Genomic DNA, 26,592 nt, shown 5'->3' on the forward strand with positions numbered 1-26,592 from the left:
ATGATGACAGACCTTTCATTTTTGGTATTTCAATGTTGATTTATGGAAACTAGAAACTTTTTTTCTTGTTGGCAGAATTAATTTACTAATGCTTAAAGGAGTAGTTTACTTTTAAAAAAACTTTTACTGATATTTTACTCACGCCCATGTCATCCAAGATGTCCATGTCATTCTTTCTTCAGTCGAAAAGAAATTAAGGTTTTTGATGAAAACATTACAGGATTTTCTCCATATAATGGACTTCAATGGGAACCAAACGGTTGAAGTTCCAAATGAGAGTTTCAGTGCAGCTTCACAGGGCTTTAAACGACACCAAACGATGAATAAGGGTCTTATCAAGTGAAACAATCGCTCATTTAAAAATTAAATAAAAAAGTTTAAGTTTTATAAGCACAAATGCTCGCCTTGCTCTGTTCTGTGATGAGCGTTCGTGGCTCTCCTGTTCAAACTTGTTTATCAAAATTAACTAATCTTTTTTGAGTCATGACTCGAAGGGTCCTCGAAGACCCTTATTCATCGTATGGTGTCGTTTAAAGCCGTTTGAAGCTGCACTGAAAATCTCAATTGGACCTTGAACCGTTTGGTTCCCATTGAAGTCCATTATATGGAGAAAATCCTGGAATGTTTTCATCAAAAACCTTAATTTCTTTTCGACTGAAGAAAGAAAGACGTAGACATCTTGGATGATGGGGGTGAGTAAATTATCAGCAAAAGTTTTTTTAAAGTGAAGTACACCTTTAAATAATGGCCAAATCTTATTCAACTCCGTCTTTGAAAAGTGACATTTATAATTTAAAATGTAGCGCACTAATATTTTCTGTTTAGCCTATTTGTGCTGCCTTAAATTTGTCCGACAGTTAAAAACGCATACGTCCTTGAGCACTGTGATGGAGGAAGTTGGATTGCACTTGCCTTAAAGCTGCTTCTGCTGTCTTACAGTATTCATAGTGCTCGAAAAAGCACACTACACTTTCTTCAGTGACATTCCATCTGATCTTTCTTGTCTATTTTGACCGTTTGCAAGTAGCTCGTGTGCATTAACCATTAACCTCATGGCATCTTTATTAAAATACTTGGGGGAAAAACAACAAACCGTCTGCTCATGTGAAACAGGAAAAGGCATGTTAGTTTTAGTCATGCATTACAGAGAGATTACAAACAGCATGCTCGTACTGTAAGTGCGGTCTCACCCACACACAACCCCGTCCCATACAGAGTCCAAACACTGGTTCAGGAAAGCCGTTCTGCTTTATTACAAAGAAAGGGAGCCTTAAATGTGGTCAGAAAATACAAGATTGGTCTGTTTTTCGTACTATCGGTTTTCCCTTTCCTACGAAATGCTTCTATTCAAATAGCTGCAGCTGAAATGTCTCCACCCCCGTGGTTTTTTCCCGCAGTACAGATGTCCTCGGTAGGCCCTTCCGTGTCGCCTTTATTCGTTTAGTTGAATTGGTCTTTAAGTGCACAGGGTAACAAACGTGATTCCCTTTCTGGCAGCTCAACATACTGTTCACTAATTATTTTTTTTGTCTTTTGCATTTTTTGCTTCTACCACATAATGCCATTTCTGTTTACCTCCTAAAAACGAGGTCAAGCATAGTTACTTCTTCCAAAATAGACGTAATGTATATATATATATAGATACATCTATCTATATATATCATATATATACACATTCATACATACATATCTTTATTCATGTGATGTCAAAAAATTAAAAAAATGTACACGTTTATTACAAAATCGTAACAAAGACTGAAAAGGGTTTGTATTCATTCTGGAACAATGTTTCTCGATAAGCTCACAACCGCCAGGTCCGCGGCTTGTGCCCAGCAACGGTCACTGAAACAGTCTGATTGGGTTTAATTGAAACTAAGCAGAAAACAGCTCGGGATGAGGAACGCAGGTGGATGGAGCAAAAGGAATGACAAACGAAAGAAAAATTGGGGGGAGGGGAGGGGGGGGAGCACCTCCACGATGTTAATGACAGGGCCACACCTCCTTCTAGACAACAATGTGAGCGGAGCAATTTTCCCACTTTAAAAAAAAAAGCAGAAAACAATTTTTGTGTTCTTTTATTACTAAATAGTGCAACAATGAACATTGCATTTTCTTTTGCCCTTGTGTATTCACATGTATTGGATTTGTCTTTGTGTCTGTCCTGTTTGTTAGCACAGCGCGCTTCGGAAAACAAAGCGCGAACTGCGTATTTTTTTTCTCTCTTTAATACCAATGGATGTGTTTGTGTGCTGTACTGCAACTTCAAAGACTCCAGGCAAACACCAAAGGGGGCTTTCCATCAGAGGAGTAAACAAAACATTGACCCTGCTCGAAATGAAATGGAGGGAGAAGAAAAAAAAACGTAAGAGGGGGAATTTAAAAACAGAATGAAAATATATAGAAGTGTTTTTTGTGTTCGGGCAGCACATAATTTGTAAGGCAGGGTCCCTCCCCCCAGTTCTCAAGGTGGAGACCCCTGCCACCCTCCCCTCCCCCTCCCGCAGTTCTTGTCCAGACAGTTGAGGAATAAAACCAGGTTTTTTGTGGTCGGGCAGGTCAGCTGGCTGTCTCTGGCCGATCGCTCTTAGAGCTCACGGGTGCTGATGGACGCAGCTTCAGAAGGCCTGCTGGGCCGGATTGTAATTGAAGGTGGTTGGCACGTGAGGCCGCTCCTCTAGCTTGTCGTATTCCAGGTGAAACTCCTGAGACGAGAGGAAAGCACAGAGCTGACGTCCAGCCATATATATATAAATGACATGCAATTCACTTGAACGTTCAGTATAACAGTGACATATCAGCATCGACTGCTCAACTGGTCAAAAAAGTACTTTCAAGGTGCACGTTTTCAACTATTCTTTTGTAAATAACGAGTATTTAAACGGTTCACAGTGAAGCAGATCGACTCAAACATTTTTGCCATGTACGTGTGAAAATGAAATGAATCCCATAAAAAGTACTTTTGATCAAATTAAACAATATAATTTATTACTATTAATTTTAACGCATTTTAGCGCCGACTGTCGCGAATTCGCATCAAACCCCTTCCGTTCAGACTGCAGGCGAGATAGCATGTGTATTCCCCCAATGCCTGTTTTTTTATATAATTGTAAATAACTTCAGGCGTCAAGGCGTTAAAGCTTTCTGACCCTTCATTGACAGCTATGCAACTACCACTCTGACGCTTCAAAACGTTCATAAAAAGTTTGTAAAACTAATTCATATGAAATGAAAAGAGATCCAAATTAGATACACGATCGCTTTACATGATGAACAGATTGAATTTAGGCTTTTAGGTTTATATTCACATATAAACAAACATCAACTCGCACATGTTTCAGCTTCCACAAGAACCAATGAGATTCATTCTTGTGTGTTATGAAACACATTAAGTATCTTTACCTTAGCGACCTTCCTCCAGTTATGACAATCAAAGAAGTAGTATGTTCCTCTCTCGTAGGTGTTGGTCTTTAGCGTGGGCTCCATGCCAGGTGCTCTTGTAATCCAAACCCTTTCCTCTTTATGGTACCGCCAGTCCCGGTTGAAACTGCAATACAACAAAGCCTTCCATTTAACCTCTATGGTTGGTTACCAAAAAATAATAATATTTGGGCAGAGAATGCGTTAATCAGCAGGACGTACAGCTCGACGGCAGCGAGGAGTTGTAAGAGGTCTCCTCCGTTCATGTAGTAGAGGTAGAACAGCAGGTCTTCACCATATCGCCCCAGTTTTATTGCAGCCAGCTGTGTAGAGCACATTATGAGGTCAGCTGGGTGCAAATTACAATTTCAATGCTGTTTTATTGAAGTGTTTATCCCCTCACCTTGTCCCTTATGTGAATGTTGGTTAAGTACTCTGAAGGAACATGGAAGTCTAAAAAAAACAACCAGTTGCATTCATTACTGAAGAGCCAAATTGAGTTGGTCATCTTTACCAGTTAGGTCAAATTAACTCTTACCAATGTCTTGTGGTCGACATGGAGCTGAAGCCCAGGGAGATGCAAACTTAGGATACAGATTCCTACGAGGAGAAATGGAGAAATGAATGTGTGGCCGAAAAGAGAAAATTTGGCTTAAGCATCGTAATCGTAAATAACTAAAGCGTCATACTCTGGAGAGTTGAGGTTGAGTCCTAGCGTTGTTAGGTCGCTTCCTAAAGCCAAGTGAACCATCCCAGGGTCCGTCTCAGCTGCCCGGATGAATGTCAGGAGCCCAATCATTCCAAACTGATCCGTCACCATTCCTGAGGGAATGTTTGTTACCTTGCCTGTAAAAGTTGAAAATCCAAAAATGTTTAATTCTATCATTAGCTACTCATCCTCATGTCATTCCAAACCTGTCAGACGCAAAAATCCCCCAAAATAACGACTTTATTCAACAATTTATTCAGTCTCTGACACGGACGGCTCCTGCATGAGCACAGTCTCAGTGCCGGAGACTGACAAAATGTCTTTACTACCTTTCTGGGCCTTGAAAGTGGTAACAACGTTGCAGTCTATAGGGGTCAGAAAGTTCTCGGATTTCATAAAAAATATCTTACTTTGAATTCCGAAGATGAACGAAGGTCTTACGGGTTTGGAACGACACGAGGGTGAGTCATTAATGCCAGACATTTTTGGGTGAACTAATGCTTTCCATGACTTCTGATGGGGTTGGAAGTACTATTATAATCTTTTTTAAATATATCAAATTGAAATGGAAACCCTGACTGGTGCATTGAAACCTGCCTGAGCAGATTCTTGACACTAATTGATTAAAAAGCACATTACTTGTTTTATTCAACAGCTATGTTTTCAAAGCTGGAAGTTGTTTGAAATACATCCGTGAATGTTGCTAGGGAGCCTCACCATCAGGCAACACCTGGATCCCTTTCTTTTGCTGGTTGTTATTCTGTGCTGATGATGTCTTGTCGCCGGGAAATTTGGGTCCATCTGCACTCGAGCTGCCTTTGCCTGATGAGTTCAAGTTCTGTGGAGACAGCAGAGGCCAGAACAATGAGTTAAAGCTCAAACAATCGTCGCAGCTCTGGACGGCATCACTTGAAAGTATCCTTTCCACATTTCTTTATGAAGCTTATGAAAGTTCAGGCAATACTGACTGATTTGCTTTCATCCGTGCTCAATGTCGGGTCCTTGTAGTTGGGCCCGGGTAGGGCTGGGAAGTCTTCGTTGTGAATTGAGAAGTCCTGCGACTGTTCGTTCGAGGGCTTTGTGACCATTCCAACTACACAGAGATACATTTTAACAAAGGTTTTAGGGTAATTGTGAGAAAATAATGAATAAAACCACTGAACTTGTCATGCATTCACAACACATCATCTCATCCATTCAAGGAGAAGCATGCTTAGTCACAAAAACTAAGAGGGGTTGGGTTCCCAGCTGCTAAGTGATGCGACTGTGTAAAATGAACTCGTACCATAGGGTGCCCTTCCAGCCAGCGGATTATGCAACGGTGTTGGGTTGCCGTTTCCCTCCCTTCGACTTCTGTCTGCAAGTGCTGGGAATTCTGAGAGATCTATTCCTGTCACGTTTTCACTCCCGTCTGCCACACAGATGATGGAAAAATGAGAATGGAATGCTACATAATTTAAGCGTCAAGATTCCTGTCGTGGTGTGTCATCACCAAGCACGATCAATGAAGCGCTCACCTGTCCCGTTGAAGATGTTATTGGATAAGGAGTTCATTCCAAACCCCTGGCTCCGGCCCATTCCAAATCCTGACATACTACAATGACACACATGAGGATTTGACCCTTTTGTTAAGGTCAGTCTTAATCAGTCTTGATTGGCCTTATCTTGGCCTAAGGTGAAAGTTAATTAAAATACATAATGTGTATTTAAGATTATGAGAATCCACTTTTTAACATAAAATCAGCTTTAAACAAAGGAACAAAGTGTGTATTTAAGAAAGGAGATTCTAAGATGGTGTGTGCCCATCAACCATAAATATCCAGAGAAAACAAGCCTTACAAAAAAAATGTAGGCCTGTTATTCGGTTATAATGGGAAAAGTCCATTAACAAGGCTCAACAATAAGAATGGCTTGCTGATCCAGGGACAGTGTAAGAGTTTCGATCCAGTTGACGAAAGTGTGCTATTGGGTCATACTACTTCTATTCAGCAAGGACACATTAAATTGATCAAAAGTGACACTAAAGACATTAATTACGAAATGTTTCTATTTAAAATTGCTCTTCTTTTAAATTAAATCAAAGAATCCTGAAAAAAAAATATTAAGCAGCACATCAATGTTTTCAACATTGATAATAATAATTAATGTTTCTTGAGCAGCATATTAGAATTATTTTAAAGGATCATATGAAACTGAAAACTGGATTAATGACATCCACAAAAAGCCTAACCAAATCAAGTTGTGTTTGCTCACTCAGGTGTGGCCAGTCTTACCTGTTGATGGTGAATGGCTGGCGTGCTGGCTGCTGTTTGGGCATGCAGATAATGCTGGGAGAGCTGCGGTTAGGGCTGCCCAGGCCAGAGCTGCCCATGCTGTTGGTCCTGCCGCTCATACCCATGCCCTGCCCTACCTGCGAGCTCATCATGTTCCTGGTGTTCATGGGAAGGATGCCCCTGCAGAAACATCAGCAAGGCAGGGATTTAGCACAGCAGATCACGTCATCCCACGCAACATAAATCACACGGAGGACATGGCGTACCTGTTCGGCGACGGTGGTGTGTGGAGGGACATTGTTGGGACGCCTGTGGTTGGGGTGCTATGGCTCGGTAACTGAGTGCCTTGTGTTAAACTCCGGTTCAGTTGAGGATTGTTGTTGCTCATACCTCTTGTTGAGAAACCTAGTGCACCTATAAATTAAGAAACACTGATCAAATGGTGCTCAGAATCAGAGTGCAAAGTGTTTTTATGAGAAGCACAACAACTTATCAGTAATCTAAGCCAGATCGAAGACTTGTACTCACTTTGCGGACCATACAAACTCGCACCAAGTTGTGACAATTGACCTGACAATGACGGCGAGGGAGATGGCAGCATCTGTAAACAACGTTTTTTTTTTAAAATACTATGTAAACAGGATCTGACATTATTAAACACAAATATTAGAAACCTTTTTCATTTACACATATCCATAAAATGTAGAAGCTAAGATTTTTGAAATAATTTGATACTTCTTTAATACATATATATTTCTCATGCTGACAAATGAAAGACACTTTTTAGCACTAATGCTAAAAAACATTATGATGCACATTCGATGTGTATTGGATGCTTTATCTTTGTACTTTCTCTCTGTTATGTTGCCATTCAGAATGATGGGAAATACAAAACAGCTAAATTTGAATCATATTTTGTTCCCGCCATGATTTTTTATTGGCACGCTACCAACTTCAAAAAGTCTGGAAATTATGACATTATAGTGGCATTCAAATAAGTTTAATTAATGTTTTGAACATTTATGAAGGACTATTGTATATATATATATATATATATATATATATATATATATATATATATATATTATTTTGGAAAGAAAACATTTGAACATTTTTTGGTGGTCATCTCAGTGGAAATGTTCGCAGTGCATGTGAAATAAGCCAATAATAATCTGTCGTACCTATGGTTAACATAAGCATTAGACATGATAGACATAATCAGAATTAACTAACGACTGTTCTTACGTCTTTCTCCGATCGATGCGGGAACATTGACTGCTGGCCATAGTATATCTCGTCCGGGTAGTCACTTTCGACCCCCTCACCAAACTTCTTTCTCGTTGCACTGAACATTCCGTTTGTCACCTACGGAAAAAGAGGACACGGTTAAAACCAAGATATTTAATTCCTGATCACCTATATCTGAAGCAAAATAACATCAGATTATCTTTGCACACATCTAGTGGACATATCCTTAACCAGCTCTATATGGCAATACTGAGAACTTGTAATAAATAATGAATTACCACTGCAGAACAACACCTAAGGCTATATGCTGCTTTAAAGAGCATTATAAAACCGTTTTTTGTTCTTCAGCACAATTTATAACTAAGTTTCGCAATGATGTCAAAGGATGTGAAGAGATTAAACTTTACTGTAATTTAGCCAATAATCGTATGCTATACGAGCATATAGTCCTGTTATTTCGGTACGTTGCTGAACAAATGTATTTATCTATTCAAAACACAGCAGATATGTGGTGTATGGTTGGAAAACAAAAACAAATATCGCTTTCTGAACTGACACCTGACAGCAAACTCAAAATCAGCTTAAAACACCAGCTAAATTAATGCAGAAACATCAATTGCAAGCCTGATACTTTAACAAACTCACATTTCAATACACCGATGCATTATTCAACAAATGTAAACTGATTCGTACGTGTCATGGTGTTACGAACATAATTACAGAGATAAATAAGTAAAATAAACCATGGCATGTCGCGAAATGTTCTCATTTATGTCAGCTAGTTAGCTTTGACGATAGCTATGTAGCTGCTAACTAGACATTTTCGGCTTAAATAAAGATTTAAGAAAACCAAAACAAATTGAACCATTTCATCTATATTAGTCATGGTGTTTTCGTTTTATACTAGATGTCTAGACATACATAATGCATGTATCTGTCTCTTGAAATGGTTTAGGCCTCTGTCTCGGCTGACTGTTTTTGTTAGCACTCAGCGCTAGTCGGCTAACTCTGGCCTCCAGAACAAAAACAGAAACCAGTAAAGCCGTGCAAACGTGTCATTGCATTCATTCAGCTACTAAATATCTGCTTGGATAAACGCATAAAGCTGCAAATGTTCATTTGGCCCTGTATATGCGATGCAAACCCTTTTGTGCAATGTATTTTTTAGGGTGAAAATGAAATTGACTAACCGCATTAATTTACCCTCTCCTCGCAGATCCAAGATGGCTGTGTATCCTGCAGGCGAGAATGCTGGGGGAATAGCCTTTACCCTCTGACCCCTTGACCTTCAGTTTATTTCACACTAGACTCAGAGCAGATAAACTGAAAATTGTGCTTGGTAGGATATTAGACACTCTACAGAAGAATTGTATTATGTTATGATAGAATGACACTATTACAGTCACTATTTTTTTATACCTGAAACATCACACCAGCACAGTTTCATTTGATTTTAGTTTATATTTTGCACTTATGATATTTTATAATAATATTACGTAGTCTGCCATTTAACATGCCCTGCTTAGAATACAGAAAATCTTACGATCTTACAGAATATGTGTATTTTACATCTGCAGCCAAGTGCAGATAACATCCATCAAGAATCCATAATTTGAGGTGTAAGACAGAAATGGGATGTTTTCAAGATTTAATACTGGGAGTTTCAAACTTTTCATTGATAGGTGTATAAGGCCTGTTACTGAAAACACTTGAAAGCAGCATGTAAATAATGGGTAATACAGTCAGCCAGTCATTATCCCAAAATACAGCCACATAGTGTGGTGTTGTATCACATTAAAGGTGTTTCTTTAAATAATGTTAACCTACGACCTTGTTTCAAAAATCCAAAGCAACTGGTATACAATTGTATAGCAGATGCATATAGTACCATTTCAGTGCTAATCTTATTTTTGCAGCATAACATATTCTGAAAATGCATTATTATCCCATTCTTTTATCTACATCATCGACATATAGAATATGTCTGATATCATAATGAAGACAAAAGCATTAATAAAAGAATGAAATTCTCTTGAATTTATTGAATAGAAGGCTTTAGCTTTTGTTTGCCATGTCCATCCTATTTGTAAAAAAAAAACTTCTTACATTGAAATTAAATATAATACATCATTTTTAATCAAAATGACATTGAAAGAATTCTAAGTTACTCAACTATAAATGTTTTACCTCACATGTGTAATTTTACTGTTACATACTGTAAAATATGTTTTTTGAAAGTACTATGAGTCCATATAATTTACAGTAGCTAATAAAACTGTTGAAATGGCATTCCCAGAAGTCCCTGTCTTACACATCACATTTGAATATTTTTTTAAATAAATAATTTTTCTTATTATTTTTGTTATCAGTAAGGTACATTAGTCTGTTTTGTGTTACATTTTATGTTATGTAGTTAAAGTGTACCGCATTATTTCAGAGTCATGTATGTTACCATGTATGTGTGTATTGTCTTTGTACGCATGACCTTGTGCACCGTCTACAAGTACTTAATATGTTGTATGAATAGGCCAATTGTGAACCTTGATTCATCATGTGGTATAGAGGTGGTAAACATCTTATGGTAAAAAGGCTGATTTGTCATTTAAAGTAGGCTACGTATGTTAACAGTATATCACTTTGTAAAATATACAACCCAACCAAACACTGTGGCATGCCATGTGATATTGACAGCCTCTACTGGTTGTCCATAACTGGATGAGTCTTATCTTTTTGGGGTGGTGCACTCAAGTGGTCCCAGTTATGCAGAGGGTCCTGACTTGAGATAAAAATGCTTAAATAGAAGGTCAAATTCCTTATTCACAGGACAATAGGCTTATCACAGCTCCCGGCCAGCTCCACCTTCCAGAGCTGGAAGAAATCATTTAGCCAGAATGGGGAGGAGCATGCTGGATGTCATCTCTGGTGCTCTCGGCGACTGGCAGGGCAGAGGTGTCAGCAGAACACAGGAGCATGAAACACCACACTGACGCACATTTTGCGCTCTCAGTCTTTCTGACAAAAAATCTCGATGGTAAATGAAGATCTACATTTCGGCAACCTGGTAAGAAGAAAGGAATATTTAAGTTTTTATTTAGTCTTTTCTTTGTGTCATGTATCACTCTTAAAAATAACGGTCCTTTATTGGCATAGATGGTTCCATTTAGAACCTTCCACATTATTCCATAGATTAAAGGTTATTATGTAACCATCAATAAAGAACCTTTATTTTTTAAGAGTGAATAGCATTGCTCCAGAAATCTTCATGTCTGACCCTATTATGTTGTGTTTTTAAGAGACCATGACTTTGGGCCGAGAAGATGGGAAATGTTGTGCGGGGTGCCGTGGCCTTCGTGCCCTCCGAGAGATGTCAACGCTTCTTAGTAGGCGACTTGAAGGAGATGCCGCTTGATCGTACTCTAGACCTGAGTAGCCGGCAGTTACGTCGCTTTCCAGCCAGAGCTTCTGCTTTCAGTGAACTAGTCAAACTCTATTTAAGCGACAACCACCTGAGCAACTTGCCGTCGGAGCTGCGAAACCTGCAGAAGCTCCAGCTTCTAGCCTTGGACTTCAATCGTTTCGAAGAGCTTCCTCTGGTCGTATGCAGCCTCGTTCAACTGAACATCCTCTACCTCGGTAATAACCGACTGTACGGGCTGCCCGAGGAGCTGAGGCAACTCACCGAGCTTAAAACGTTGTGGCTGGAGACCAACTGCTTCACCAAGTTCCCTCGAGTAATATGCCAGCTTCCCAACATCAAGACCCTTCATTTGGGCTACAATCAGCTGCGTAGTTTACCCTCTGAGCTCGGGCGACTGGAGGAGCTGCGCAGCATCTGGCTGGCGGGGAACGCGCTCAATGACTTTCCTCCTGTGCTGCTGAAGATGCATTACTTGGAGGTGATCGATGTGGACCGGAATCGCATTCAGCAGTTTCCGTCGCTGGCCTACTTAAGAGGCTTGAAGCTCGTCATCTACGACCACAATCCCTGTGTGAACGCACCCGTGGTGGCTGAGGGCGTGAGACGGGTCGGGCGCTGGGCCGACAGCTCTGATGGTGAGGAAGATGAGGGTGATGGAAATGTTGTCCAAGCAAGCGTGAAGGTCCAGGGATCACTGGTGGACATCGAGTGAAGAAGATCGGTTAGGAACCGTTGAGCAAACTATGGCGGTGTATACAAAGAGCATCAAGATAATGATGAGTTTTTGAAACTGCAGAGGACGATTGCTTTGTGAAAAGTGACAATTATTTCTCTAAAGACCTTTATCGTTTTTAATAATAGATATAGGCCTGGTTTCACAGGGCTTAAATTAAGCCAGGATTTGGCCTTAGATAAATTAGGCATTTTAAGATACTGACGCACTGACGTATATATACATATATATATATATATATATATATATATATATATATGATCAATAAGTTATGACATAATGCATTTTAGTGAAATCGCCACCAGTATATATTTTATAGTAGATTTATAGAAGTGTAAATTATTTAAATGTATATATATATATATATATATATATTAGGGCTGTGCAAAAGTTAATTGCGATTAATCGCATCCAAAATAAAAGTCTGTGTTTACATAGTATAGTTGTGTGTGCTGTATATAATTATTTTGTATATATAAATACACACACATGCATGTATATGTTTAAGAAAATGTGTTATTCCTATATAAAATATTTATATTTATATAATATAGATTATGTTTTTTTATATATATACAGAATTTAAGCGCAAATAATTCTTAAATATATACATGCATGCATAGGTATTTATATATACAAAATAATTATATACAGCACACTCAAATATATTATGTAAAACAGACTTTTATTTTGGATGCGATTAATCGCAATTAACTTTTGCACAGCCCTAATATATATATTAATCAGATTCATAATAAACAATTGGGACTTATATTATATATTAGAATTAAAGTATTTATATTTATGTAATTAAATATTTAATTTACACATATTTTTTCTGCCATTTGTAACACAAATATTTAAATTAAAGGGTATCAGCTTTCTTGATATGAAGTGTGCCTTTCTTTCTTTCTTTCTTTCTTTCTTTCTTTCTTTCTTTCTTTCTTTCTTTCTTTCTTTCTTTCTTTCTTTCTTTCTTTCTTTCTTTCTTTCTTTCTTTCTTTCTTTCTTTCTTTCTTTCTTTCTTTCTTTCTTTCTTTCTTTCTTTCTTTCTTTCTTTCTTTCTTTCTTTCTTTCTTTCTTTCTTTCTTTCTTTCTTTCTTTCTTTCTTTCTTTCTTTCTTTCTTTCTTTCTTTCTTTCTTTCTGAGATGTTATTGATTGCTACATCATTTCAGTGTTTTACAGTATTGGCAACATTTCTTCTTCGGAAAAAGACACGTTTTCCGGACTACTGTTTTGTTTTTCAAAAAATTGCAACCTAAACATTTTCTGTAGAAAGTAATCTCAGATTTCAGCCAGGCACTAGTTAAACCAGATTTCTGAGCCTGTTCAGTGAGGTTGGCCATGTCAATGATAAATGTTACAGTTCTAACAATGTGCCCCTGTTCATAAATAATGCAGATTTTCTGGAACAGATTCGGGTCTCCATTTTGATGTAAGACTCTTAATAGGTTTTAATCATCCTCTATAGTGCTGCTGCTCTGTAATATGAAGTAAAGCAGACACTGTTATATTCATAGGTTTAAAATATGTGAACAAGTCAACAAAGGATGACAGAATAATATAAGCAATCCAACATTGTTTAAAATGACGTATATGTTGATGTGCATTGTCTGAGCATTTACAAAATAGAACCTGTCAATAATCACTCACTGGCAATAGGCATGTATTTTGGCTAGTAAATTAATCATAAAGGCAGGTCTCGGATTCAGTTAAATTAGCGTATTTAAAGGTGTGGTTGATAATTATGATTTCACTTTTCTAACTTTAGTTAGTGTGTATTGCTGTTTGAGCATAAACAACATCTGCAAAGTTACAATGCTCAAAGTTCAAAGCAAAAGGGAGATATTTTCTTTTAAAAAAATTCCCTTTAAAGGACTAAAACAAAAGGCTTCCTCCCGGGTTAGTGACATCATGAGCGCTTAAATTTACATATATAACCCGCCCCAGTCGAGCCAAAACAAATTAGGCCCACTGACATATTTTAAGTAAATAATATATAAACATTGTATGAAAAAATATTAATTAATAGTATTATTTTTTAAATAATAATAATAATAATAATAATTCTTATTATCTGTCCGTGATCTGAAACGTTTCAGATTTTTTTTACACAGCAGGTACGCAGCATGACCAATTTAAAGTCCTCCTCATTTTATGCAACGTTATAATGCAAAAGTAAGATATAAACGAAAATCATCGGATCTTTTGTTTGACATTAAATAGCCTACGGTTTCATTAAACACAGCTGTTACGACATTTGCGTAAATGAGTTTGGGAGGAAGAACGACAAAACGCTGAAGTTATATAAAAACTTTTATTTTGAAGGACATGAAGTCAAACAGCCATTTCTAAAGAAAGAGCCATAGACATACACATGTATATGTCTATGAGAAAGAGCGACCAGTTATCACAACCTTAAACTAGGTGAGAATGGGATTACCCTAAACTTACAAGAAAATAATGCAAAGAGGGACTGGTCAAATTCGTTTTTATTTTTTGTTTTCTTTTTTAAAGATAACTGGGTTAATTTAAAAAGTGTAGTCAGACCTGGTTGCAGAGTATGAGTTTGACCCATTGATCCACACTCCAGTCCAGATGGTGGCGGTAATGCACCAAAAAGCTGGTTGCCAACCGCTATAGAAACAGAAGTAGAAGAAGAAGAGGAGCGACCAGTTCTTCGGTTCTTCCACACACACAGACAGTGCTGAGATTGAGCGGAGCTCCATTACTAACAGCAGTGATGGGAAAGAAGACTCGCACAGGTACCGGCAGGAGAACCATATTACAGCTCTCACCGCCCGGGCCGAACCGCAGCGCCACGGGAGCCGCTAGAGAGGACGGGGTCGCCTCTGGATCCGAAGGTGAGCGAGAAAGAGATCAGTAATGTCAAGTCGTATAGCTAAAGTCTATGGTAGAATCAGATAGACAAAACATGGAGCGAGACGAAACCATTTTTGAGAAACACGCCCGTGGAAAACGGATTTATTTAGTAAGTTAAACTAGTTGGCTTACATTTGCATCATTTGGCTAACGCTAATCATATTTGCTTTGGTTGAGTATGAATTCTTTTTTTGTAATAATCACAGACAAATTGTGTGGTTCAGTTCATACCTTAACAGCCGTTTGTCAAGTTTAGCTTTAGCAACAATGGTAACTTTACCGATTAAACGAAAAATGTGCTTGCAGATAGCACTTGTAAAGCTGGTTATGACATAAGCAACATAAACCCATCCTTAACGATTTACTTGTATATGTTTTAGAGGAGTGTTTCTTATTTAAGTCATTTATAAGCCGCAGTTAGCAGCGCAGCAGACGAACAGCGCTTCAGACAAAGCGTTAGCCAACATGCTAATGCTAAATCACCCGCACAAGGACAGCTTGGTTATAAATTGTTTGTTTTTGTTTTTTTAAATGTTACAAACTGGCTGTTTCCTATTGTAGACGAACCTGAGGGTAACACAGACGGGCAAAGAGAAGTTAATGTAGTAATGAAGACACCAGCTGTGAAGGCCACACGTAAGTTATACCAAATTGTTGTCACTGTATAATATAGCCAATGTGTAGAATAATAGTGCAAGAATATATATCATAATGTCACACACATCTATCTATCTATCTATCTATCTATCTATCTATCTATCTATCTATCTATCTATCTATCTATCCATCTATCTATTACTACATGGGTTATATAATTTGAATCTAATGTACTACAAATATCCTTGAATTTGCTCTTTAGAGGGTTTATCTCTGCTTGGAGCTTATGAAGACAGTGAAGATGAAGATTCGGCGGAAAACACCCCGACTGTCATCAAGGCAAAACATAACCAGTCTGCAGACATTGACAGCACACTTGCAAATTTTATGGCGGTGAGTGAAGTCATGGGCTACTTGTGCTACTAAAGGGTTAATTCAAAAAATTAAAAATTGTCGTCTATTACTTACTTAACCTCATGTTGTTCCAAACTCAAACAAATTTTCTTTATCTTCGGTACGCCACATTTATTTATTTTTTTAATCTGAGAGATTTTTGTCCCTCCGTTGAAAGTCTATTCACCCTGAACTCTTGATGCTTCAAAACGTTAATAATAAAGTGGTGTAGTCGAAGTCTTCTGAAGAGACACAATTGCTTTATATTAGGTCTGGAATGACGCATCGGCGTAGATTTTGTAAATTAGTTGATTTGCGTAGAATTCGTCATGCTGTTTATTTTCCCCAATGATGCCTCCCATGCTGAAAATTATTACACAAGTTTTGAGTGACGCACAATTTATCTTAAAACACATGGGTTATCATATGTCTTCCCCAAAGGAAATTGATGCAATTACGACCCAACCAGCCGAGACACCTGAATCTGAGATTGAAGCAAGTGCACCAGCCCCAACTCCTCCGCGCCCCGAACCCAAAACAGACCAGCAGACTCAAGAATTTCAATACAACACGCAGTACTCCCTCGCAGGAGGTAAGTTTACTAGTTGACTGGTTTGGTTTCCTACATATAAATCTCAAAATAATTCATAACGTGAGAGTTAATCCATATTTTCTTGTGTTCTGTGATGTTGTAGCTGGGTTGGAGATGGGTGATTGGCAGGAAGTGTGGGATGAAAATACCGGCTGTTACTACTACTGGAATACTCAGACCAATGAGGTGGCCTGGGAGCTTCCGCATTACCTGGCGGATCAGATGCAAAGTCAACATTACACTGGCAGGTGAGTGCAGCAAAACCAACATTTCTGTAAATATTACATTGAATATAAAATGATGAATGTTGCAATATTATTTTATATATGTGTGTATATATTATTTATTTTAAAATTGTTTATTAGTATTTTATGCATTTTATATATTAATTTTGTTAGTATATGATATGTTGTTAATAAAGGAGAATGCAGGAAAAACCCTATGTGTATATAAACATATACATACACACACACACACACATATGTATATAGGAAAGTAAATAGGAATTTTATCATGTATTATATATGTATTTATCGTGTTATTTTCCACAGCTCATCTGTAAATGGCAATGGTGTTGCACATCATAGCAGTTATACTGAACCGCCTGTTGCAGCTGCTCCTGCATCTAAGAAAGAAACCAAAAAGAAGGCGAGGAATTTTTTTGGGACTTCCCATTTAAATACATAGGATTGGAAAACTACTAGAAATTATTTTATTTTTACAGTTTGGTCATTGGTGTAATTCTTCCTCTATCCTCACAGGAAGTCATCGAGAGTGTTGTGGCTTTGACCAGCGAGGAAGAAGAGAGGAGAGGCGTGGCAGCTACTCTTCTTGCTCCTCTCATCCCAGAAGAGGTGAAGGAGGCAGAGGAGAAGTGGAGAAAGAAGGTGCTGGCCATAGAGGAGACTGTAGAAGCGGCCCAGGAACTAGAGGCAGAAGGCACTCCGTCTTTGGACTCCCCAGCTCTCCGGGACACGGATAGTCAGAGTAACCAGCGCAGCAGGAACCACTCGGCAGAATCATCCGACAGGGAGGAGGAGGCAGAAGAAGACACCATGGAACTAGAACTAGCACTAGAGAGGAAAAAAGTGAGTTGTATGATTAGAAATAACTCATTAGTCTATATTATATGACTGTTCTGATTATGAATGCATCATGTAAACTCTTGGTCTGATTTTCATAAGCTATTATTGTCAATGAAATAGTATTTAATTATTTAAAATGTAAGGTTTTTGTTTTGAAATGGTGGTGTTGAAAGATTGTTCTTCTGCAGGCTGAGCTTCGTGCCTTGGAGGAAGGTGACTGCAGTGCCGGTGGTTCGAGCCCCTGTTCTGAAGCTAGTCAGGAAGGGCCTCGTAATTTACTCTTGAAGAAGAGCAAATGGAAGACGGCCTTCATCCGTGCGGCAAGTCCTGACTCCAGCAGCCGGGGCTCGGACAAGGCGGGATGGGGCACTCCAGAGCAGTCAGACAATGGTAAAGATTTGCAGGAATAACTGAAGTTTGGAAATGATTTTGATTCACAAACTTGAATCAATTCTTTTGTGATTCAATTCTATGTAATATTGATTAATTTTTATATGAATCAGGTACGCTACATGGCAAATTTTCTCAGGGAAAAAAACTCAACTAACTAGAACTGTAAACTAAACATGGATTAATATTAGTATAGTTGGTACTAATATTGAAGGTTAAGTAACTGATTTCTATACAATTACATTACACACAATGATGTTTTTATAGTAGTAAAGATATAATACTGACATTATTATTACAGAATTGTTTCAAATATAAACAATTAAAAGGTGGCTGTCATAAATTTGATTTAATCAAACATTCATTAAATATTGAAAAACAGTAAAAGATTAATATGTAATATAATGCATAGTATATATTTAGCAAAATGCTCTAGGTTATTTTTTTAATCTGGCTGAGTTTATGGTCTGGTCTCTAAATGGCTTTTCTGAGGTAAATGTAATATTACATGACATTGTTTAAAAGCTGGTTAATTGATGTCTTCCCGTGGTTGAAGCGCTGATTACATGAGCGAGGTTACATGTGACGTGATAGGGATTCTGGTGAGTTGTACTGCATCTTTCAACATACCTTCTGATGTTCATTGTTTATTTTGAGCTGTAACTAGTAGTAAAGAAGAAGAGATGATCAGTTCACATACCGCTTCGCTTGAACTGAGGTGGCAACAGCGATTCGTCACGCCACAATAAAGAGCGCCAAAGCGGTATTTATTGTTTGAATTATTTAAAATGGACAGAATTTGAAATCAGAGACTTTGTTTTATATCAACAGAAACAAAGCTTATTGCTATTTATTGAATGGGAGGCATTAAAGCTCTGTTCATTCATCACCTGAAAACAGCAGGCTAAAAAAAGATCGATTCTTGGGATTTAAGAATCGAAATTGGTTCATAAAAATGAGAATCGATTGAAATCGAGAAATCTCTAATTTTAGTAATTAACCTGACAGAAATTAGGTTTTGTACATCATAAATGAATGAGTGACTGACTGAACTTTTTGCATTTCAAGCACATTCCAAACCGGCTGAGAAGCAAGGAGAGGATGATGAAAAGGAGAAGCCTGTACCCAAAGCTCTTCAGAAGGAAGAAGAGGACCTCAAGGTATTTTTAATACACCTCCCTGTTCTTATTGTGCCTGAATAAACTTTGTACATTACTGGGTTTTTTTTTTCACTATATATTAGGGATGCACCGATATGAACATTTTGGCAGATAGGATAACCGATAATTCTATATATTTCAAAGCCGATAACTGATATATTGGCCGATTAAATCTAAATCCAAATGTGTATAAAATTTAGGGAGCCTGATTACAAAAAAGTCTTATCATTAAAAGCCATTTCCAAAGCACACAATTATAATGTTCTCATTATAATTTTATTTAGCCTATATGACAGGCTTGCTGCTGTATTTTTATTTTTTGAAGTGATTCTAATTATATTTTAAGCAATTCAAAATCATCATGGCGAACAGTGCGCATCTGAAGCGTCTCAGCTGAAGGAAATAATCTACTATGTATCGGCTTTAATATATCTGCAAAATTTTCTTATTTGGTCAAACAATAGTGTTAAAATAAAACAAATGCATCTACCAACAATGTAATCGCTTACTTAAAGGAGTATTTCACTTTTCAAAAAACTTTTGCTGATAATTTACTCACCCCCATCCAAGATTTCCATGTCTTTCTTTCTTCAGTCGAAAAGAAATTAAGATTTTTTTATGAAAACATTCCAGGATTTTCTCCATATAATGCACTTCAGTGGGAACCAAACGGTTCATTGTCCAAAAGACACTTCGGTACAAACTGCAAACTGTTCAAAGGGCTTTAAACGATTCCAGACGATGAATAAGGGCCTTATCAAGCTAAACGATCACTCATTTAAAAAAAAAAGTTAAGTTTTATACATATGCGCGTTCGTGACTCTCCTGTTCGAACTCATTCATCATAATGAAGAAGTCTTTTTCCGAGTCGATTCGTTCGTTGAATGAACCAAATGACTCAGAAAACGATTTGTTCATTTTGATGAACGAGTTCGAACAGGAGAATCACAAACGTGCGTCACAGAACAGAGCAAGGCGAGCATTTGAGCTTATAAAACTTAAACTTTGTTATTTATTTAATTTATTAAATGACCGATCGTTTCGCTTGATAAGACCCTTATTCATCGTCTGGAATCGTTTAAAGCCCTTTGAACAGTTTGCACTGAAACTGTCTTTTGGACCTTGAACCGTTTGGTTCCCAATTAAGTCCATTATTGAGAAAAATCCTGGAATGTTTTCATCAAAAACCTTAATTTCTTTTCGACTGAAGAAAGAAAGACGTGGATATCTTGGATGACATGGGGGTGAGTAAATTATCAGCAAAAGCTTTTTTTTTTTAAAGTGAACTACTCCTTTGAGTTTGGGGTCAGCATCTTTACTCCAGTCTTCAGTGTTACATGATCCTTCAGAAATCAATCTAATCTGCTGATTTCTAAGTTTAAAGAACTTCTGGTATACCTCATTGTTGTACTACTATGAGAAAATGAGCTACAAGTTACAGTTACTGGTAATATGAAATGTCATGTGACCGCAATGGTCTTTATTAACAGTTGTCCATGTCACCTGTTTTAGTTTCAGATCGGAGAGCTTGCCAACACACTCACCAGCAAAATGGAGTTCTTAGGAATTGACAAGAAAACCATTTCGAACTTTCAACTGCTGTTGCTGCAAACGGAGGTAAGAAAACAGACAATATACGCTCATAAGCGCAGTTAGTTGTTTATGCTTCCGATACATGTATTAAAATGTCCCTCCGCCTTTTTTTTCTTCCTCCAGACGCGGATCGCAGACTGGAGAGAGGGCGCTCTGAACGGAAACTATCTCCGGCGCAGGCTGCAAGAAGCCGCCGAGCACATAAAACATTACGAACTTAACGCCACTCCCAAAGGCTGGTCCTGCCACTGGGACAGGTACGCGCTCCTTACCTTTCACATCCTTATCACTCCCCCTCCCTAAAAGTCCCCCTCCTCATGTGACGATTGACACTGCCTCCGCCGCTATGACAAACGCGCGACTGATTTGCACTTGGTTGTATTACTGAGGAGTGTTTACGAGCGCGGATAAAGACAGAAGGTAATCCTGATAAGGGAGCGTCTCTAAAGAGCCAGCCTGACCACCAAAGAATTGGGCCCCATCTCTTCCTTCTCAAAGTCAGTCAAAAGGGTTAGGAAGGTGGTTGCGCGTGCGAGAGCTTTGAACTTTGCAGGACTGCCCCCAAAATGATGGGAGAAATGAGTGACCATGTGGAAGCAGCGTGTCACACGAGCATCAGTAAAGGAAGACGATGCCTTGCCTTCGGAGCCTGAAGGTCAGACCAATCTATTTCATTGTTTTACTGGATTTCTTTTCCATGCTCTGTTGATGATTGTTAAATAAAAATGTTGTCTTTTACCCTCTGTTAAAGATGCCTGCCTTAAGGCATCTAGCGGAGGGGTTTTGTCACTGTCAGTGTGAGTATTGCCATGATTTGTAACGATGTTGGTAACTTTTCAGGATTGGAGATTTCTCTATTTTTTTTTTTTGCCCTGTTTTTTTTATTTTAACTTATTTTTTTTATAAAGATTAAGGTGGGTTCTTTATTAGTGCACCCATAATAATCTGGTTTCTCCTCTGGGCTCCCAATGAAGCCCAGTTCAAGATTCCCTCATTAGGGAACTAGAGCCCCCCTTCCCTTTGACTCTCCAAGGGTCTCACGACCTTGAAATCAGTTGAGGGAAAATTTATTAAGACGCATCTGTGTGTTTGTTTCTCCACCTTTAGAGAGCACAGGCGGTACTTCTATGTCAACGAGCGGACCAATGCTTCCCAGTGGGAGTTTCCAGTCGTGAAGGAGGAAGAGGAAGCCAAGCCACCCCTGCCGCCCACAGCTGCAACCACAGATACAAGCCTACCATCTGCAGAAACCACTGGTGTGATAACAGGTCAGGGCTGTTGGTCATGACATCTTTGCTTAAAGGGTCATGAAACCCCCCTCTTTCAGCTCAAGTCTAGCTCACAGTCTTTTTTAAAAATGCAAATTAAATGGGCGTGGATAGCTGTGAGAAGAAGGGAGGGAGTGGGTGTGGTGTGGCCATCACTGTCATCGCCAATGTCCCATGCATATCGACCGTCACTAAAAAGCAGTGGTAAAATGTGAGGGAATGCTAGATTTTTTTTTGAGTCTTATGAAATACACGAACACTTTATTATTGTCTTTTCAAAAGTAACTGAATGCCCTGCTACATGGATTAACCTATTGTAATCATAATTCTATTTAAAGCATATTAATGTAGGCTACATGTATAATAATAATACCATTCTAAAATATATAGTAGGGGTGGGGGAAAAAATCGATTCTCGATGCATCGCGATGCGGACGTGGACGATCCTGAATCGATTCACAAATGTCAAAAAATCGATTTAAAAAAAAAAAAAATTATATGTATTTATAATAACGTAATATTGACGGAACGCGAAAGACGGAACTCTGAAGCGCGGAAGTGCAGTGGCCGGACCGTCTGTGGCGTGCACATAACAGAGATGAGATGGCACGCGAGATCCAAACACCTTCCTTGTTAGGTTAAAAGCTGACGTGTGGAAATATTTTGGCTTCTGAAGTTGAAGGGGGAAAGGAGCTGGACAAGAGCCGCACTAGTTGTACGCTTTGTGGAATAAAACCAACGACGGAAACACGACAAATATGATAAGCCATCTGACACCTTTCCAGCCAGAGGAGGAAAAACACTCGGCTGCACCAGTCGTTATATTATTTATTTACTACAAGTATGCTCCTAGTTCAGGCACACATTTATTTTCCTGGTCGTTCTTTGTAATGTTAATAAAATATATTGTGCATTAATACTTTATGGGTCATTACTTTGTACTTTTAAAGCAAATTATTTATAGTCACACACAAAAGATTCAGATAATCGATTTGTAACATTATAAATGTCTTGTACTTTAACTTTTGATCAACTTAATTTATCTTTGATGAATAAAAGTATAGATTTCTTTTTTCTTTTGCCCAAAAAATTAAATAAAAATTCTTACCGACTCCAAACATTTGAACGGTATTGTTTAATGTTACAAAAGCTTTCTATTTCAGATAAATGCTGTTCTTTTGAATTTCTGGGTGATTCTCTGAATCGGGTGCCCTTCAAGTCCCCCAAACTTGCTCCAAATATTTTCAATTGAAGGAAATCACAAAATACATTTTAATGCTGTCAATTAATAGAACCAGGTGCATTTGCATTAATGCAACACAATTGCTTTTGAAAAAAAATTTAAAGTTAAGAAATTTAAAGATAATGAGTTGCCCAAGTAGTAGACAACAAGCATGTTTGCATGTCCTCACTAACCATCATTATATTTTCAATGAATATCAAACAAATGAAAAGTGCAATTAATACCAAAATGTTGCTGCTGCTAATATAATCATATGTTGGTCTAGTGTATTTTCGTTTACTGTTGTGAAATGGAAAAATCAATAATCGGTAATCGAGAATCGTTAATAATCGAAAATCGACTGTAATCGAATCGAATCGAGAAATCAGACAGATTAACCACCCCTAATATATAGTGGTTTATATAGACGGCTTAGACGCTATATATGCATTTGAAAATGGATTAATTTTCCGCTTGTGTATAGCTTAGATCTATGTGCCACCTGAACCCTCATAATAAAGATGGCTCTGTGGAGGTGGATGACTTCTCATTTTAGACATGCACACACCTCTGAATGGATATCAAAGCTTCATTTGAGAAACTATCATCATGACATAAACACACAGAAACTCAAAAGGTCTTTTTGCAGCAAGCCGTCAAAATAAAAGTTCGGTTTAACTTGACAGAAATATATTACTGTTATACAGTAGAATCTAGATCTGTCCTCCTGTAATAATACACTAACACTAATCCAAATAAGTTTTTTTTTTTTTTAAACTGAATTTAAGGAATAATCCATGTTTTAATTTTAACATTACAATTCATTGTGCAGCATGTTATTTTAAAAAAGTTTGCTATATGATAAAATTTGAGTTTTATGGCTTCATTTTATTACCAGCAAAAACACAGAATTAGTGTGGATTTTTATATATATATATATATATATATATATATATATATATGTATATATTTTTTTTTTTTCCTTAAATGTGTATAATACATGATTTCAATTAATTAGACGTGCTTGTTGATTGCTAAAAAATTACATGGCCGCTCCGCAACACTAGCAGGTTCACCCTAGTGAAAAGTTACAAAAGTTTTTGTTTGATATATGTGTGCATGTATATATTATTTTAAATATACACACACCTTTATTTTTAATGGCAAAGTAACATAATAAACATGAATGATGTATTATGGAATATATATATATATATATATATATATATATATATTATTTTAATGCTTTTTTTTTTTATTAAACAGGAACTTCTTTAGAAGTGCAGTCTTATTGGTTGGCTCCCCAGCCTCCTCAGCCACCGTTGCCTCCGCTTCCTCCAAATGTTCCGCCCCCTCCACCTACCGAGCAACCGCCTCCACCCCCTCCACCACCTGAATCTCCACCTCCACCTCCTCCACCACCCTTCGAGGATGACGGAGAGATCGAGGAAGTGGAGATGGAGGATGAAGACTCAGAGCCTCCGGCTCCTGGAACTGAAGAGTTCAAGGTCACTTTTTTGTCTTGAGTCAAGATTGTTTAGCTGGTGCTTTAGGGCAAAGTAAAGCTATATGTTCTGATGTCTCTTCTTTAGTTGGCTGAAGCCGCAGCGTTTTTGGCATCTGCAGCCAAAGCACAGAAACGCAAGGCCCCAGGCTCAGTCCCGCTGCCTAAAACTGTCACCATTGGCAGCAGCGCCATTCTTTACACTCAACCCATTGCCACAGCTGGTAAGAATAAATCACTTTTACATCCATATTTTCAAAAAGTCCTGTCTTGTGGCAAGATGTTATTCCTCATGTTCCTCATGTTCTTTCCCAGCACCACTTCTTGTTGGTAATGCTTACTGGGGTATGCCTGCTACAGTTGCACCTCCTCTGCCTTCAGAGAGCATAGTCCCACCGATGCCAGCCCTGCCCCCCCAACCACCCCCTCCTGCTCCACAACCGCCCAGCGTCCTGGAACCAATAAACCAAGTCCTTACAGATAAAACCAAGAAACTAAAAAAGGAGAAGGTAGGTGGTTTCTTTTTTTCCATATATGCCGCAGCCTTAAATATTTGACTTCAGAATGAATTAATAGAGAACAATGTGCCGTGAATTTTATTTTTGTAAAGACGAAGAAGAGCAAAACGAAGATGCCGTCCCTTGTAAAGAAGTGGCAGAGCATTCAGAAAGAGCTGGATGAAGAGGAGAAGTCAAGCTCGAGCGATGAAGATCGAGATCAGCTCAACAGCAGACGCATCGAGGAATGGAAAGTGCAACAGCTTTCAACGTAAGTTTGAAGAATCCGATGGCAAGATTGTCTACACACATTTGAGAGAAAACACAGATTGTTCGAAAACTTGTGTTTTGTCTTCATTTCTAGAGGGAAGGCTGGGAAGAACGCTAACTTTGAAGCACTGCCTGAAGACTGGAGGGAAAGACTGTTAAAGAAAAAAAGAAAGTTGCAGAGTTCATAATATCAGTCTTGAAAGCTTCTGGCAGGGTTGGACTAAACTGTGTTTGGTGTTGTCTCGCACTTACTAAGCTTCAGTGGACTTTGAATGTTTATTTTTGATATGCGCACATTACCTGTTGGAGCCTGTTTTAGGTAAACTGCGTGCTGTTAAATACAAATGCATCAACTTGTGACTCTTAAGGTATACTTTGTCCAAAAGATATTTTAAAGATGCAGTGAACCTGAAGCAAGGTTAAACAGGACATGTACAGAATTTTTTTGTTCTCCTTTTTTATTACCCCCAACCATGAAACCTGTGCACGATTTGTCTATAAATGAAAGCGTAATGAAATCAATATTAAAGGACCGTTCCGTTTCTTCTGTTTCTCAGAACTGTTATCTTACAAAAAAATATATACATTTTTTACAATGTCAAGGGTGCGAACATCAGCTGTACAGTGATCTCTGCTCTTTTACATTGCTGTAACTGTATCTCAGATCAGACAAATTGCTCACATTTAACAAAACTTTCAACCATGCTTCCAAAAAATGATAGTTAAAACTTCTGGTGGTAAGCTTCAATAGTTCAAACTTCTTGGCCACTCCATTGCACTTTAAAGTATACTTCATATGTGAACTAACTATATTTTTTCTCAACTCAACAAATATGCCATGTTCACTGTGTCTTACTTTTAAATATTGTGATGTTCAGTGTAAATGTTCCCTGAATTGGGCCTGTAGAGCCATTGAACTTTTCTACATTGTAGATAATAAACTTTTTTTCCACAAATATTTTGTTCAAGAAACTGTTATGTGAGCTGTTATCATCAATTAAAGCTATTTAAACATTTAAGTGAAATAAAATGTTAACAAATAAAGTAAACTAAACGTATCCTATAGCCCTTAATCCTGTAATTGTGGACAAATGTGGGCACAGAGGACTCCGGTGTGATCCTAATTTTTAGTTATTATATAAAATAATTATGTCAGAACACTTTTTGGGGGGGGTGAACTATCCCTTTAATGATTCTAAAATAATATTGAGCTGGTTATGACCCCAGCAGGGCAAAAAACGTTATACTTCATAGTTTTTAAAGTAAAATATGAGTTACCCAGTTATTTTATTTTACATTTACATATTATTTATCTAAAACATTTAAACAAATTGAGAGG

At 37.9% G+C, this 26,592-nt stretch overlaps 3 protein-coding genes across 4 annotated transcripts; 2 read left to right on the top strand and 1 right to left on the bottom strand.

Moving 5' to 3' along the window:
- Positions 1-2,059: 2,059 nt before the first annotated feature.
- Positions 2,060-8,926, bottom strand: cnot2 (CCR4-NOT transcription complex, subunit 2). Of its 2 annotated transcripts, none has more exons than XM_039657994.2 (15): positions 8,838-8,926; positions 7,645-7,764; positions 6,928-7,000; positions 6,666-6,813; positions 6,400-6,579; positions 5,644-5,720; positions 5,412-5,537; positions 5,095-5,219; positions 4,844-4,964; positions 4,107-4,263; positions 3,956-4,017; positions 3,821-3,870; positions 3,640-3,740; positions 3,400-3,544; positions 2,060-2,702 (listed from the first exon to the last, which is right to left on the bottom strand). In XM_039657994.2, the coding sequence occupies exons 2-15, from the start codon at positions 7,750-7,752 to the stop codon at positions 2,616-2,618; spliced, it is 1,560 nt and encodes a 519-aa protein (XP_039513928.1). In that variant the 5' UTR covers positions 7,753-7,764; positions 8,838-8,926; the 3' UTR covers positions 2,060-2,615. The 2 variants fall into 2 exon arrangements, with proteins under 2 accessions (XP_039513928.1, XP_088983627.1); XM_089127501.1 differs by having other exon boundaries at positions 8,851-8,895.
- Positions 8,927-10,395: 1,469 nt separating this feature from the next.
- Positions 10,396-12,125, top strand: lrrc10 (leucine rich repeat containing 10). Its single transcript, XM_039657829.2, has 2 exons — positions 10,396-10,708; positions 10,941-12,125. The coding sequence occupies exon 2, from the start codon at positions 10,965-10,967 to the stop codon at positions 11,775-11,777; it is 813 nt and encodes a 270-aa protein (XP_039513763.1). The 5' UTR covers positions 10,396-10,708; positions 10,941-10,964; the 3' UTR covers positions 11,778-12,125.
- A 2,078-nt stretch (positions 12,126-14,203) lies between these two features.
- On the top strand, positions 14,204-26,209 carry fnbp4 (formin binding protein 4). The gene is made up of 17 exons (XM_039657828.2): positions 14,204-14,663; positions 15,244-15,318; positions 15,542-15,672; positions 16,114-16,264; positions 16,368-16,512; positions 16,816-16,912; positions 17,026-17,352; positions 17,538-17,739; positions 18,808-18,899; positions 20,412-20,516; positions 20,616-20,749; positions 21,600-21,760; positions 24,249-24,490; positions 24,575-24,710; positions 24,802-24,995; positions 25,097-25,254; positions 25,348-26,209. The coding sequence occupies exons 1-17, from the start codon at positions 14,543-14,545 to the stop codon at positions 25,439-25,441; spliced, it is 2,565 nt and encodes an 854-aa protein (XP_039513762.2). The 5' UTR covers positions 14,204-14,542; the 3' UTR covers positions 25,442-26,209.
- The last annotated feature ends 383 nt before the right edge of the window (positions 26,210-26,592 follow it).

Source organism: Pimephales promelas, chromosome 25 (assembly GCF_988280905.1).
Source record: "Pimephales promelas chromosome 25, fPimPro1.hap1.1, whole genome shotgun sequence".
NCBI lineage: Eukaryota > Metazoa > Chordata > Actinopteri > Cypriniformes > Leuciscidae > Pimephales > Pimephales promelas.